The sequence below is a fragment of the Arachis hypogaea genome, chromosome 9 (genome assembly GCF_003086295.3).
Source record: "Arachis hypogaea cultivar Tifrunner chromosome 9, arahy.Tifrunner.gnm2.J5K5, whole genome shotgun sequence".
NCBI classification, from domain to species: Eukaryota; Viridiplantae; Streptophyta; class Magnoliopsida; order Fabales; family Fabaceae; genus Arachis; species Arachis hypogaea.
The window spans coordinates 84,373,051-84,388,722 of record NC_092044.1 but is presented as its reverse complement, the minus strand read 5'-3'; the positions used below and the strand labels follow the sequence as shown (position 1 = coordinate 84,388,722).

The 15,672-nt window shown below is 31.5% G+C and overlaps 1 protein-coding gene and 1 long non-coding RNA gene across 51 annotated transcripts; one reads left to right on the top strand and one right to left on the bottom strand.

The window, feature by feature from the left end:
• The first annotated feature begins 1,588 nt into the window (after positions 1-1,588).
• Positions 1,589-8,233, top strand: LOC112711136 (golgin candidate 3-like). Of its 50 annotated transcripts, XM_072203112.1 has the most exons (19): positions 1,589-1,933; positions 2,021-2,087; positions 2,233-2,458; positions 3,322-3,392; positions 3,507-3,636; positions 3,710-3,744; positions 3,849-3,961; positions 4,089-4,159; positions 4,316-4,740; positions 4,877-4,957; positions 5,065-5,212; positions 5,345-5,641; positions 5,760-5,825; positions 6,531-6,684; positions 7,053-7,160; positions 7,398-7,428; positions 7,584-7,662; positions 7,753-7,813; positions 7,935-8,233. In XM_072203112.1, exons 11-14 carry the CDS (start codon positions 5,141-5,143, stop codon positions 6,576-6,578), a joined length of 483 nt encoding a protein of 160 aa, XP_072059213.1. In that variant the 5' UTR covers positions 1,589-1,933; positions 2,021-2,087; positions 2,233-2,458; positions 3,322-3,392; positions 3,507-3,636; positions 3,710-3,744; positions 3,849-3,961; positions 4,089-4,159; positions 4,316-4,740; positions 4,877-4,957; positions 5,065-5,140; the 3' UTR covers positions 6,579-6,684; positions 7,053-7,160; positions 7,398-7,428; positions 7,584-7,662; positions 7,753-7,813; positions 7,935-8,233. The 50 variants fall into 50 exon arrangements, with proteins under 50 accessions (XP_072059213.1, XP_072059220.1, XP_072059226.1 ...); XM_072203119.1 differs by adding an exon at positions 7,253-7,297 and having other exon boundaries at positions 5,760-6,684; positions 7,584-7,813; XM_072203125.1 differs by adding an exon at positions 7,253-7,297 and having other exon boundaries at positions 3,322-3,465; positions 3,574-3,636; positions 4,338-4,740; positions 5,760-6,684; positions 7,584-7,813.
• A 3,212-nt stretch (positions 8,234-11,445) lies between these two features.
• LOC112713020 (uncharacterized) lies at positions 11,446-12,783 on the bottom strand. The gene is made up of 3 exons (XR_003158045.3): positions 12,689-12,783; positions 11,618-12,603; positions 11,446-11,527 (listed from the first exon to the last, which is right to left on the bottom strand). It is a non-coding gene; the product is annotated as an uncharacterized lncRNA (long non-coding RNA).
• Between the last annotated feature and the right edge of the window lie 2,889 nt (positions 12,784-15,672).

Sequence of the window (15,672 nt, the reverse complement as noted above, 5' to 3'; positions counted from 1 at the left end):
GATCAGTGATCGATTTCTAGGTTTCGCCGTAAACCTAATTGGTTACTTCCAATTACGTAAATCAATAGTTCAAACCGCACTCAAAGGTAGGGCATTTCCCATTTTAATAGGAACTTCTGTACCAGAAATTATCAGTTCGGTTTTGATAGATATACTTTTAACCCAAATTTCATAAAAGAAAAGTCTTAAGGGCCAGCAATTTTTGTATTTTCTAGCATTCCTCTCTCATAAATAATATTCAATCCCATGGCAGAATATCGAAGTATGTCCCTTGATTGTAAAATGTTGTTTGTCTTTTTTATTTCCTTTTTTTTTCCTTTCCATCGTCATCATGTCTCAAAACGAAAAACCTAGATATGCATGCATGCATAAAGCAAAAGAGTCACTAGTAAAGTACAATATAAGGTACTTGATAAGGTTACGTTCCATGCTTTTAGTTTATGACTGCGGCATGCCAATCCATACCAACATGTTCTCTACATGTATAAACCACAAAAAGAATCTATAGGTCCATAATTTGCATAAACTTTTTTGTTTTTGTAACTCCATAGGTATGTGTTGAATTCATTATGTCTAGTCACCTTCTGAGAACCCCACGCTTCTGTATATTCAATATTTTTGCATCTTTCTTATATTCTCGGACTCCAATTGGATTAGTTGTATTTGTAGATAGAGAATTAAAAATAAGTACTTGCTTCAATGGCCAATTAATACATAGCGCAGCGGTCTGATGAAAACATCAACGAATAAGATGATATACTGAATCATATTATTTATATCAGTATTTATTTTTGTTTACTTGTATTTTGAATAAATTTGAATTTAATATAAAAAATCAATATATCCTTTCTATTAATTTTAAAATATTAAAATATTTATTTTATAATTAATTTTTTTTAATTCTATTGAAAATTGGAATTTAATTATAAAAATTAAAATAATCTTTTTATTTTAAAAAGACAAATGCTATTTTAGAATTAATTATAAAAATTTATATACCCTTTGATAATTAAGGTTGTTTAATAATTTGTATTAGAAATTAAAAATTTAAATTTAATTTCAAAAAGACTAAAATGGACTCTTAATTTATTTTGAAAGGTACAAATGTCCTAAATTACTAGGTAACAAAACAAAAAATTAAACTGTAGTTATTTCTGATATTGTCATTAACAATTAGAAATATCAAAATCATAGCTCACTCTTTGTAGCTCCTAATCGATTTGTTGATAACCTCTATAACACCTGCTTCTTCATTCTTGAATATCCTTTCATTCTTTTCCAGTCAAGTATTCCAAATGATAGCACAAAATTCATCAACAGACAATAATCGGATAAACCTCTCTCACTACTAGAAAATTAGTTATTACAGACGGATATTTCCGACGAATTTTATCCTACGAAAATACAGATAGAATTTCAGAAAAATTTTTGTCGAAAAATAAAAAAAATGAATTAGCATAAATTATAGACAAAAAAAAGAATTCATCGATAATTTTATCAAAAAAATTAATTTTTTTTGTAAAAAATGATTACAGACGAAAAATCCTATAATTAAATAGACAAAAATACTATATTTTATTAAATTATTATATACGAAATGTACTTTAAAATTTTCCGTCGGAAATATTAGAATAAGAGTTTAATTCTCGTTCCTCTCTTCATTTCTCAGAACACCCCATCCTTCGCGGGCTCCTCATCCATCCCCTCCAAATCCTTCATCGGCGGCACCTCTCTCCGTTGCACCGCCGTTGCCTGAAGCTCCATCACACCCCTTTTCTAATCTCTCCGTCACACCCGGTCACCAGTCTCTCTCTTTCATCTTCGACGCCGATTAATTTTGCCACCCTCTCGACACTGTTTTCCGTCGCTGCTCGTTGAAGCTCGTCAGCGTCGTCGCCGCTTCTACCTTTTCTTCTCGTCACCGTTGGTTCAGGTAGGCTCCGTCGTTCCTTCCGATAACATTAATTCTCTTGCCATTGTATCTGTTCTGTTCTGAAAACAATTTAGGGTTTTGTTACAGACACAGAGATGGCAAGCTTTCTGTGAAGGAACTCCAATTTGTTGAGCATTGAATTGAATCAGATTGGGTATATTTTGGAATGGACTTTGTTGAATATGCATTCTACTTGCTTGTTGTTTTGTCTATTTCTGACTTTTTGTTGTTGTTGTCTCTTTGGGGTTAGCCTCATTCTTCTGACTTTCTGATTGTATTGTATTATTCAATTTTGTTAGGTCATAGCACATGGCATCATGGCTTTGATCTTTTGGTGTAATGTGCAATCATATAATGGATCCTGATACAAATAACCATGTTGAGAAGCTGAAGGAATGGATCATATAAATTTTGAAACTATGAGTTGATTGAATCTTCTATTCATTTTGTTAAATGACATGCTGATAACTCTGCTCTGTCACAAGTAACTTCAGATGTGAAACTTAGTGGCATCATATGATAGAGGTAGATGCACTTCGAAAATATCATTAACAACTATTATTGAATAAAGTAAAACTTCTATGATTTATAGTAAATTTATAATGGATATGTGATGAGGATATGACGAAGAAGTTAATCCTTATGTGGTCCCTAGTAGCCTAAAATGATATAGTTGTTCTTTAATTTAATTTTTGCTCCTGATTAACATTTTTTAATGATTGAGTTTGTCAAAGCAAGATTTGGGAGGACTACTTGATTATATCCATGTGGACAGAATTAAATCAACCAAATTATTTTTTTATGTGTCATGAGTTTTCTGTCAGTAGATTTGTGCTTGGATATGGACTAAAGATTGATGCTGTTGTTAGTCACTGCTAAATGTTCTCTAACATTTTATTTAAGGCTTGCTAAAATATTCTTTCAAATTGAAAATTACCATCTCTAGAAAATTTCGAGAACTAGGCAGGTCATCGCCATCAAGTATAGCTGCTAGGTTCTTGGTTATGAAACTTATGGGCCTATGTAAACTTCCAGTACATTGATGGCTAAATAAAGTAGTGGTTTCTGTAAAGAAAAGGAATATTATGCTTTCTATCACTTCGATTGGCAGAAAAATATAAGGTTGATTGTCCCATTCATTTTTTCTGTGTAAAGTTTGTTAGTCTATTTATATAGATACACTAAGGCCATGTCAGCTATTGGTATTTTGGCATGATTGCTTTCCAATAATTTTCATTAGACTCATTTGTAAATTTTCCCCAATTCATCTTCCTTACCTTCCCTCGTTTTTGCATGCAAGTGAATTTCTTTTCAGTTGAAATGATAAATTAATTTTAAATTTTTGGTTCACTGGGAATTGACTTGCTTGTATTATTGTTGTTCTGCAGGTTTTGTTGTTAATGAGAAACCTCACTGTCAACTTGTCTAGCCCTGAATTTGAGCCGTTTTATTTATTGCAGTATTATTCTCTCTTCTGTGATTTGGAAGTTGTAGAAGTAGTTAGGTGATATGTTAAGATAGAATATTGAAAGGTTCCTTTTTTTCTCCTTCTGTTTTATGACCTTCTTTTCAGCTTAAATATTAATAGAAAATAAAATTAACTTTGTCTATGACCTACTTGGCTGAGGAGTGAGGAGCAGATACTCCGGGATGATATCAAGTTTGGTGGAAAAGCCCAAACAGCTTTTCATGAAAGATATCAGGTTAGTGCACTGATTGATTCTATGAATTTGTCAAATAGGAATTGGTTACTGACCTGGTTATTTTGGTGGCAAGATGCTGCCCAAGTATAATGCCACTGCCACGTTAAGGTTGGTTTCAAATTAATAAGGAACATGATTTATTTCCTTTTTTCTTTTCAAAGGTGTTTTTCTTTTTGCAAATGAATTTGATTTTCACTTTTTGGGTCCTACAGAATTTGCTAGATTATCCTCATATGCTAGATTATCCAAATCTTTGAGCACAAAGGAAAATAGATTTTTCCCCTCTTGAAGTCCTCCAAAGTAATGTGTTATGGGACTGTATAACGTATGTTAATATTTCCCAAAATGTCAATCAATCTGTTTTGTTTTGTGCCTTTTGTTTTTAAGAGTTCTGCAGACTTCTTTTGTATACTGGTGCAAGTTACGGAAAAAGTAGCTATTGAAATTTGCAGGTTCAGCTGATAGAACAGTGAAATTCTGGGATTTAGAAACCTTTGAATTGATTGGTTCTGCCAGGCACGAGGTACTTAAATGTACTTAATCTTTAGTTTCTACTCAAAAGGAAACAATTATGTCCATTTATGTCTTAATTTGTGCCTCTCTCTGTCTCTCTCTGTCATAAATATAAATGTCATTGCTTTAAAAGAATCATGTATAATGCCGATATAATATGTTGCAGGTGTGTTCATGATATGTTGCAGGTGTATTCATGAGAGCCTGATATGATATGAAGAACTTGGACAAGGATAAAAGATTTTTTATTTTTTATTTTATTTCCCCCCTACATTGCATTGCATGGCATGCACTATGCTTTATCTCTCATATTGCAATAGGACTACTGACAAGGATCACACTGGTTTACTTGCAATCTTATCTAATGCCATGGGTGTTTATTAGATTTTTGTTAGCTAAACTCATCATATTATTGCTTGGAAGACATCTATGGAGATGACAAAAATACGTGATGAACTAAATGAGAAAGTATCAGAAATAAAGGGACTACAAATTGAGTTAACTAGAAGGGAAAGTGACGTAGCAGGTGAGGCAGTGGATAGCTTGAAAAGACTTGTCAAAACCTTAGAGAAGGAAAATGCCACTCTTAAGGTTAGTAGATTTGTCACCTTCTGTCCCCTAAATTTATTGCTTATCAGTAAAAGACTTATATTTTTTAGTTGTGAATTTGTGATATTTACCTCTAAAATGCACTCTACTGTAACCCATTGTTCTCATTTTTTGTTAGATGAAAAAGAATGAAATTGAGGCTGCTCTTGAAACAAGCAGGAAGTCTTTTGCGGCTAATGTCCTTTCCAGTGCTTCTCAGGTACAGGTCAAGCATTCAAGGGATATCAGTTATGTTAACAATATAATGGCTTTTTGATAATGTAAAGAATTACTTTTTGGAATGCCGGCATTGGCTTTTTATAACAGATGTCAGATCCTTCCAAAAGTTTTCCAGAAAAGGAAGTAATGAAAAGATCCATTACAAAAGCTAGATAAAGATTTGATGGATACACAGCAAGAAAAGGAGAAAGCAGTACATGAATTGACCCGCCTTAAACAACATTTGTTGGAAAAGGTTTCATCCTTCATGGTTTATTTTCTAAAAGCGGAACCAATAATAATAAAGCATGATATTCAAGATAGAGTAGATTTACTATATTAATCCTGTTGCGATATGAAAGACGTTTTCCATGCTGCTTGTCATTAGGAAGCTGAAGAATCAGAAAAAATAGACGAAGACATCAAAACTATTGAAGATCTAAGGCAAAGCAATGATTATTTAAGGGCTCAAGTATCAAATCTTGAGAGAACCCTGAAGCAGGCAGTTTTAAGTCAGGAAGAACTGAAGATGGCAAACAACAGCGAAGTTCTCAAGTCTAGAGAAATCATCGACGACCTGGACAAGAAGCTTTCAAACTGTATCGGCACAATAGATGCTAAGAATCATGAACTTTTGAATCTACAGACCGCTCTTGGGCAGTACTATGCTAAAATTGAAGCCAAGGTAGAAAAATATGTCACTGTTTTCTCTTTATTATTATTTACAGTAACAAAATTAACATAGAATACCCAAGTTGTTACACTTCCCTCTATGGAGAGGCTCATATATTTTTTGTCCTCAGGAACATTTAGAACGAGAGTTGGTTCGTGCAAGAGAAGAAACAACTAGGCTTACTCAACTTCTGAGAGTATGATTCTCTTTCTTACTCTCTAAATATTCTATATATAGTTCAAGTGATACACTCAAATTAAGTTTATATGGAATAATATTAGAATTTTTTTTATTTCTTTTTTTTTCATTCAGTACCGTAATTTTTATGTGATGTAACTTCTAAGTGATTTACACTAGTCTGGCATTTATTATATTTTCTCAACGGAAAAAGATAAGTGAACTTGTGGTGTCTGATTTGGTAACAAGACGATTAAATTTTTATTTCCATGATCAAGATGCCGAAAATAAAGTAGATGTATCTAGGATTGAGAATGAAAAAGTTTTAGCCCAGCTTGCGCATTCTGAGAAGGTACAAACTGAATGGAGAAGCAGAGTAGTTAAACTTGAGGAAGACAATTCCAAAGTTAGGCGAGCTCTTGAGCAAAGTATGGTGCAACTAAATAGAATGTCTCTGGATTCAGATTATCTTGTTGACAAGTTAGCTTGTTTCTGTCCTTTTTTCCATTCAAAGAAATGTGGTCATTCACAATAAAATTTTTGTTTTTAAAAACTCACTTGACAAAAAATTACCAAATTTTAAAGATGAAAAGATCTAATTTTTTTAATAATGATTGCAAAAATTTGCATCAAAACTTGATCTCTAAAGTCAATTTTTTTGTTTGTCATGAATCATTTCTCATATGAATAGATTTGTGTATTTTAACATGCCATTCTATGCTAGAGTTTCTTTGAACTTGAAGTGCAAAAAACTACAAACTACGACTCATGATAGCTATCTCAAAAATCAAATTAAAGATACAGTATAGTGCGATGGCATTTTGGTTACCCTGATTTTAGGGGCAAGCAATTGGACGCTATTCAAGCTGTTCTCTCAGGTTCATTTTTGTAAAAATCTCTCCTTTTTTATTTTTTAGTTTCTGTTACTGTTTGGTTGCTGAGAAATCATAGGAAATTGAATTCTGTATTTTTTATAGGTCTCACTTTTCAGTTTGATTGGTTAAATTAGCTTGACACTTTTCTTTTAATAATGTTTTGGTTGCAAATATAGAAAGAAGTAAAGAACATGAAGCAAGTTTTATATCAATGTCTTACTCTGATAAAAGGTTTGGATATGAAAGAAAAGAAATTAAAAAATGATCTAAAATCATGAACTCATGTTCTTTGAATTTGGTAAATGGATAAGTTGGGAGTTTCATTTTTTGATGGAATGCCAATTACCTTCCCACCCCCTGTTTTGGTGCAGGAAGAGATTGTTTTTGTCTTATGCCTACTGGAGGAGGCAAGTCGATGTGTTATCAGATTCCTACACTGGCCAAAACAGGAATTGTGCTTGTTGTTTGTCCTTTAATAGGTGAATCATGTTCATATTTCCTAATATATACAGTAGTGCATCTTTCTTGAGCTGAATTCTGTGTGGTAATTCACTTGGTTTTTGCATGCTAGGCATAATTGTGATTTCTGACTTTTGTTCTGTTGACAGCCTTAATGGTAGGCATATTTCCAGCTTGATCCATTTTATTTTACATTTTTTTTGCTATATTTAATTTCTAAGTTGGGGCTTTGCTCATTTGTTCTTTCTGCATGTCAGGAAAACCAAGTAATGGCATTAAAAGAGAAAGGTATTGATGCTGAATTTCTCTCCTCAACAATATCATCATCAGTATCTATATAAATATGAGTGTCTTCTCTAATTCAGGCTTATTTTCTAAAAGTGGAACCATTGAAATATTGACATTTCTCAATCTTACATGATGTTATCTTTTTCCCCCTGCAGACTCAACAGATCCCTGATGGAACCATTGAAATCAATGCCGCCATGCTTGGCTGCTTTGAAACACATATCTTAGACAGCGGTGACATTGGCTTTGCTGTCAAGGGTTAGTTTTCTGTTTTCATATGCAACCATGCTTATACATTGTCCCTGTTTGGTTTGTATATTATAGGTGCTGATCGTTTACTCAGACATTTACATGCAAAAGGTGTTCCGATTACCTTGGCAACTGGGTATGTTTTTTTTTTATTCTTGTCGTTTTTGTTTTGATGTATAAAGAAGAGATTGTTTTCTATCATGCATCTATTTGGAAGGAATTTTTTTTATGAAGTTGTATTGAAATTTAATGTACAGTTCTCACAAGTGACACTTTGAATTGAAAACTCAAAGACATGGTGATTGCCACCAACGCTGCTAAACATCACCAAGAAATCCTTGCTCGTTCGCTGCATCTTCAACGTTAGCTCCATCTTCAACTTTTTTATTCTTCTTTAGTTTATTTAATTATTTTATCTCAGCTGTGAGTGAAACACCTTGGAGAACCCTTGTCTTTCTTTAATTTTGTTCGCTTATGTCTTTCGCTTTGGACAATATTTATTTTTTCCTCTTCTGATAAATAAAATAAATTGGATGTCTTTGGAAAAAAAAAGAAATCGGGAGTATAAGAGACTCCAAATCCTAATTATAATTATATATCACAGAATTATTATTTTTAAAATTATATTACTAATTTATTAATTGTGTTCCAATTTTTATGAATATTCTTTGTTTTCAACTACATTATTTTTTTTATTTATATACTTAAAATTACATTGCAGACTATTCACTTATTTTCATAATAAATAATATTTTTAAATTTAAATAATTTATTAATTAATTCATACTTATTATCACATACATTTAAGCATTTATCGAAAGAATATTAAAATAATTATATTAAAAGGGTATTTTAGTCTCAAAATTAACTGAAAGGATATTTTAGTTATTTTATAATAAAATTTTTAATTTGAAATATAATAAAAAAATTATTAACCTTAAAATATTATTTTAATCTTTTAAAATTAAATGAAAAAATGTTTACATTAAATAATATATTTAAAATTATATATAATAAATACTAATACAGATAGTATATTCAAATGTCATCTTTTTATTCGTCTATATTTTTCATCGTATCAATATGTATTAGTTAACTACTGTTGATTTATTAAGTATTAACTAGAAATTTGAGTTTCGGGTCTTTAAGATGAAATCGTTACAATACAAGATTGCTCCTTTATGGATCTTTTAATTTGAGCGAGTTAGATTTTTTAGTATGACCTTGATATTAGTAGTTCGATTTTTTTTTTTTAGAAATAACAAAACAAAAAAAAAACAAGAAAAAGAAATTCTGGTTGAAACTTCACATAAGGTCCACCAATTATTTGTATCATCTTCTCCCCAAGTATAGAGCAAGACAACAAACGAGGGGCCATCTTAATATAATGCAAAATTAATTAAATCATAGACCAAAAGACAGAAAATTCACCTATGAGGTTTTCCGTAGACCCCTATTGTTAACAATGTTCTTGGTAGTGGTAGCAACCTGAAGTAATCTAGATCTGTGTTTGCTCTTCCTAGTGCAGAAAGAATCAAACACCATTTCATAATGTAACTGGCAAGCTTATTAAATATATATTTTAAATTATGCAAGGTTTGAAATATGGAGTATGGTGTTGGCATGTCCTAGGGTCTACCGTTTTCCTTGATTTGTTTACATGTGTTTGGTTTATTTTTTCTTTAACGTAAACCTGAGGATATCTTGGCCAATAGGTTGGTCTTTAAATGGATGTGGAAAACGAGGTTTTGGCTTCATCATTATGTGTTTACGGGGAGTCGGGGACAACAGCGATAATCCAGCAATATACCTGATCCAATGAAATGTATTAGTTATTTTGTTAATATTTGATCAATTTTAAATATTAAAATAAAATTAAATTCTAAACTATAATTTCTAAATTTTAAATTTAAATAGTATAAAAATAAAATATTAATCTAAAATATTAACTAATATTAATAAAAACTATTAATTTTGAATATTTTTCTAACAATCCTGCTATACATACAAGTCTTTTTGACAAACAAATCCAAACAAGTTAACTCTAATCCAGCAAAATCCACTTACATAACGCGCGTGTGAAATCACATCATTCCTCCTCCAACGTTTGTATCGCGCATTGTTCCTTCTCTTCCTTCTCCTCCCTCCTCCTTTTTCTTCGCGTTTCTTCTTTTTCTTCGCGTTTCTTCTTTTTCTTCGTCATTCTTTTTATTGTTGTTGTTGTTGCATTTTTTTCTCCTCATCTTTCTATTAATTTTGCAACATTATGTATTTTTTTGTTTAATTTTTTTCTCCCAAGAAGAATAATGAGAAAATAAAATAAAAAGATGATGAAGAAGAAGAAGCAGCAGATGAAGAGGAGGCTGGAGTTTTGAATTATGCATAACTTATCAGTACAAATACAATGAAATATTTTAGCAATTCACATAAATGTCTTAGTTTTACACCAAAATTTGTTACAAATACATAAAAATATTTTCTTTAATGCTGCATTTTTTTCTTCTTTTCCTTATTTCTTTCTTTCTTTCAGTTGAATGAATATAAGTTCATCATCTTCCAAGTAATTTTATAGCATCATGTATTTTTTTTCTTTATTTGATTTTTTTGTTTTTATTCTTGTTAAGAGAGTAAAACAAGAAGAAGAAGAAGAAGAAGAAGAAGAAGAAGAAGAAGAAGAAGAAGAAGAAGATGATGATGATGATGATGATGATGATGATGATGAGGAGTTTTGAATTATGCAGAACTTATCAGTACAAATACACAAAAAATTCTTAACAATACACATAAATATTTTAGTTTTACACCGAAATTTACTACAAATACACAAAAATATTTTTTTAATGTTCACAACTAGAAAATGGATTAATACAGACAGATTTACAAACGGATTTAGTCTTTATTACAGACGGATTTTTGGTTACCGACGAAATTACCGACGGATTTTGTTCCTCTATAAAAGCCCCGTCGGAAATTATTTACGACGGATTTTTTTTTTCATCGGAAAATTATAGACGGATTTTTACCAGTTACCGATGAATTTTCCCTCTGTAAAATTTCTATCCATATCCCAAAGGCGACGAACTTTCCGACGGATTTTCCATCTGTAATTACAGACGAATTTTTCGACGGATTTTCCGTCTGTAATTACAGACAGATTTTCAGATGAATTTTCTGTCTGTAATTATAGACAGATTTTTAGACGGATTTTTCGTCTGTAATTACAGACGGATTTTCCAAACTTTGAATACAGACAGAAAATCCGTCTATAAATCCATCAGTAAGGTAAATTTTATTTTTAGATTTTTTCTTTACAAAATACACCTTTTTTCATACAAAATAAATATAAATTTAATAAATAATTTTTTTTATCTAATTTGTATTCGAATATTTATAATATTTCAAAAAATAAACAAATTTATTATATTATCGAAGTAAAAAAAAATACTATAATCAAGGAAGCCAATATAATTCAAAAAATAAACAAAATATATTGATACATCAACTATAATAATAAATAACAACTATACATCAACAAAATGTGTTGATACATCAACTATAATTCAAAACATATACTCAGTGTATTGTTCTTATAATATCATATAAAGAGGAAGAAGAAGTTACATTAAATTAATTAATTATTTGATAAATGCATCCTTGCTGGGAGTTACATTATTTGTAACTCATTCTTGTATATTTTAATCTCAGCTTCAAATGGAGTAATGATGCTGTCAATTGGGAGAATATCATCATCCTTTTGATTTGCATGTACCCTTCTAAGAGTTGCTTCTAACGCATATTGTGTAGCCAATGCACATTTCTTTTCATCTGTCAGTTTCTTGATTTTCAGATTCTGCATGGCAGTAGATTTAAAAACATGCATTTAGATATACTAAACATGATTTCAAATTCCATGAAATAACAGGACCAGACTATACAGCACCTTTTGTTTGAGATGATCCTCAGCAACTCCAAGCCTCTCCTCCAGTTTATTAACTTCATTTCTCAACTGGCAGACTCCAAAAGAATATGTTTTGTAATTATAATGCAACTGAAATACACAGACACTAAAACTTAAATGCCAAAATTAGTTGATGATACCTTGAACATTATCACACTAGCTAGGATTATAAGTGTTGTGAACATGACATAGTATATAGGAGAAACTATTGCAATGTTGAAGGTGTCAAGAGCCTGAAATATTACAATTACGTTACATTAGTTAAGCATAGTTGATTTCAAATTGCGAAAATTGTGTGTAATTCACAAAACAAATATGAAGTATGGCAATTATTCATGTTCCACTAAATAAAATTGAGACAACATTTTCAACAAGATATATGAATACAAACATCACAGAATTTAATGGATTATTATGTCACTGAGAGGTTTTATCGGTATAACTGATCTAACAAACAATCAAACATCATCTTCATTTTTTTCATTAACTGATGATATCTTTCACTTAAAGGTGATGATCATTAACTGACACAAGAAAGGTGCTTAAGTGCAGAAAAACAACAGCCACACAGCAGCAACTATATTCTTGCATTGACATCTATGATATATGACAAACACTATGGAAAATATACCTCTTAAATAAGCAACTCCATGAGGCAGTAGGCTCTAACTTCAGAACCGCATTTAACAGGTTTTGGGGTGTCTTAGGGGAAGGTTCCTCACACTATCTATTTTTTCGTAAATTTTTAAACTCTCATCGAATCTCTCTCTTCATATCATTCAACATCCCTCATCCAAACAGACTCAAGTAGTTTCTAGGATGAACCTAGCATATTGCAACATAATGGTAGAATATAGTTCACTTGTTAATGCATACTTACAGGGACAGATGCAGGTCTACAAACAGTCAGCACGTCTAGTTCTTTTTGGAGAATCGGAACCTCACAAGCTATCACAGGCGGTTCATGCCTAAAATCTTTGTGGCATCAGTTTCAAGCTCAATCACTTCTAAACCACAAAAGTAAAATGCAAAGCTTTCAGTGCAAAGACAAACCTGTGTACGAAATGGCTAATCTTCTGTGATGATTTAACTATGTATGAAACTGGTACCCTCTCACCATCAACTTGAATCCTTCCACATTTCACTGCACTAACCTACAACAAGCAACTGCATATACCTTGTTTTCAGCCTAAATTACTTACTGCCAAAATATTTATTCTAGTTTGTGATTTTGTGTATGAGATAGAGGTACCTTTGATAGTAGAGGAAGGGCATCCAAAGTAGTTTTAAGGAGAATAACACTCGATACTAGCACTTGACTCTTTTTAGCATGGTCAACTGACAAGGCCTCGTTTGTAACTTTCTTTGGCTTAAAGCAAAAATGGCATAATACCCTATCTGAATTAAGAGAACCATACATCTCTGTTATTAAAGAGATGTATAAAACTTATCAAACACATCATTCATCAGTTTGTTGCTCATGATCAACTCATCCTACAATACTTACCAGTCTCTTTTGGAAATTTACGCAAAACTTGACAGAGACCATAAAATAGTTGTTCTTTGCTCATCAATTCATCCTACAATGCAATATTAGAAGACATGATATAAATATTATAGGAATACTGTTAAACCTCTGTAAGGTTGTTCCCAAACTTAAAAAAAATCAGCATGCAATTATGAGAGGTGAAGTAGTTTAAGTAACTAAGTTTCAGGCTAGAGCACCAGCGATTAAGAATATCATTGGAACTGAAATTTATAGACATGCCAACATAAACAGAGTTAACATGTAATATAGGCAATGCAAAAATAAAATAAAATAAAAATGAAAGAAAGAAAGAAAGAAAGAAAGAAAGAAAGAAAAGATAACATGTCATATTCATAGTCAAATGCAACAAACCTGAATTTAAAAGATGTTTATACCAGTCTTCTAGCAACAGGAAACCAAGGTATGGCTTTATGTTGATAGATTCAATAGTTTAATTTTACTTTTAAACAAGATACATGTGAGTTGATTGCAAAACGTCAAGTAACATTTTTTAATTCTTATGTTGAGTTAAAAAGCCAGCAAAATTGAAATAATATGGCGTGTAAATGTTCAGGGAAAAAAAGACACATATGAATAAATAAAAGTTAATAATTTCATCATCATACTTACAATGAAAGGAATAAAAGCTATCTAACAATAAATAAGAGACTTTATTCAGAAACAAACACAATGAGTAAGTGAATATAATAAGTAAGAAATTCCTTATAATTAAGAAAAACTCGTTACAATGAATAATATATTGATTGAGGCATCATCAATTACAACACTTCACAAAGAAAAAAGCAAATTCTTCCTAATTATATATTTCCTTAGATTACATGAGAGGATACTTTTTCTCAGCTAGGAGCTTCAGCAGAGTCATTCTTTCCTGCATAAAAAAGATTCATGTACTGTCATTTTAGCCATACTATACTACTTTGATGAAGTGAAGGATATGCTTGACAGCAAATTTTTTGTGTAGATATAGTATAATTGAAAAAAGATTAGTCATGTTTGATAATGGATATCCAATCTCAGGGAGAAATAAAAAAGATAAAAAAAATTGAAAAATAAATATTATTGTAAAAGAAAAAGCAAAAAAAAAATAGAAGAATCCATATAATTTGGCTGATAATTTAATAATATTGGAGGGACAAAAAAGAGGTGAATGAGTTGTGAAAGAGGGATACCTTAAAAGGCTTTCAGAATCTCGTGTGCTTGTGATGCCAATTACCAAAGCCATCCCTTCTACCTTTCTTCAGAGAAAACCTGCAAAATTCATCAAAATCAATATCAAACTATGAAAGTTAAAAACTATAGAAAGCAATGGCCTACCATAAATTTTAGGTCAAAAAAGCTTCGATTGCAGAAAATAATTCATCAAAATCAGAGTAAACTTGCAGATTCAAACAAAGCACAAAAGCAGATTATGATAAACCTAAAATTGGCAAAGAAAAATTGAGCCCTAAGATTTATCACGAAGAACAGAATCACAAAATCAGGATATATATACCTGATATTTGAGATGGTTACGAGAAGAACTGAGAGAGCGAGTTGAGATTAGATGGAAGAGGCGCCAGAGGGAGCATATGCGATGAGAGCAGCGGCAGAGAGAGCTCTGCGACGATGGGAGTAAATGCGACGAGAGCGGCGGCGGAGGGATCTCGTGCGACGCAAGGGATGACAGAGAGAGTTTGGGCGACACAATGGCGGCAGCGGCAGCGGCGGAAGAAGCAAAAGTAGCAGCCACGGAGCGAAAAGTAGCTCGTGCTATGGAGTGAAGAAGGCCGTGTTTCATTTGGAAGGAGTTGTGTTTCACTTAGGTTTAATTTAATATTTTCGACGGATTTAATTTAAATTACAGACGGATTTTCCGTCTATAATAATTTAATAAAACGCTGTGTTTAGTCTATTTAATTACAAACGAAAAATTCATCTGTAACCAGTTCTCGCGAAAAAAATAATTTTTCCGACGAAATTATCGACGGATTCTCTTTTCTGTCTGTAATTTATACTAATCCATTTTTTTGGTTTTCCGACAAAAAATCCCTCTGAAATTTCCTCTGTATTTCCGTTGGATAAAATCCATCGGAAATATCCGTCTGTAATAACTAGTTTTCTAGTAGTGGTTGTATTTTTTCTTCTTTTTTTTTCATATTTCTTTCTTTCTTTTAGTTGAATGAATGTAGATTCATCTTCTTCTAAGTAATTTTGCAGCATTATGTGTTTCTTCTTCTTCTTTATTTGATTTTTTTGTTTTTATTCTTGTAAGAGAGTAAAACAAGAAGAAACTTGAGAAGGTAAAACAAGAAGAAAAAGTTGAATAAGAAAAAAAAAGAAGAAGAAGATGATGATAATGATGAAAAAGAAGAAGAAGAAAAAGTAGCAAAAGATGAGGAGGAGGAAGAGGAAGAGTTTTGAATTATACAGAATTTATCTATCAGCACAAATACACTGAAATTTCTTAACAATACACAAAAATGTCATAGTTTTACACTAAAATTTACTA

Coding starts and splice junctions, on each gene's coding strand:
- LOC112711136 (XM_072203105.1), top strand. CDS start 5,141: ATGGATACACAGCAAGAAAAGGAGAAAGCAGTACATGAATTGACCCGC. Junction 5,213..5,344: donor AACAACATTTGTTGGAAAAG/GTTTCATCCTTC, acceptor GCTTGTCATTAG/GAAGCTGAAGAATCAGAAAA. Junction 5,826..7,052: donor GGCTTACTCAACTTCTGAGA/GTATGATTCTCT, acceptor GTTTTGGTGCAG/GAAGAGATTGTTTTTGTCTT.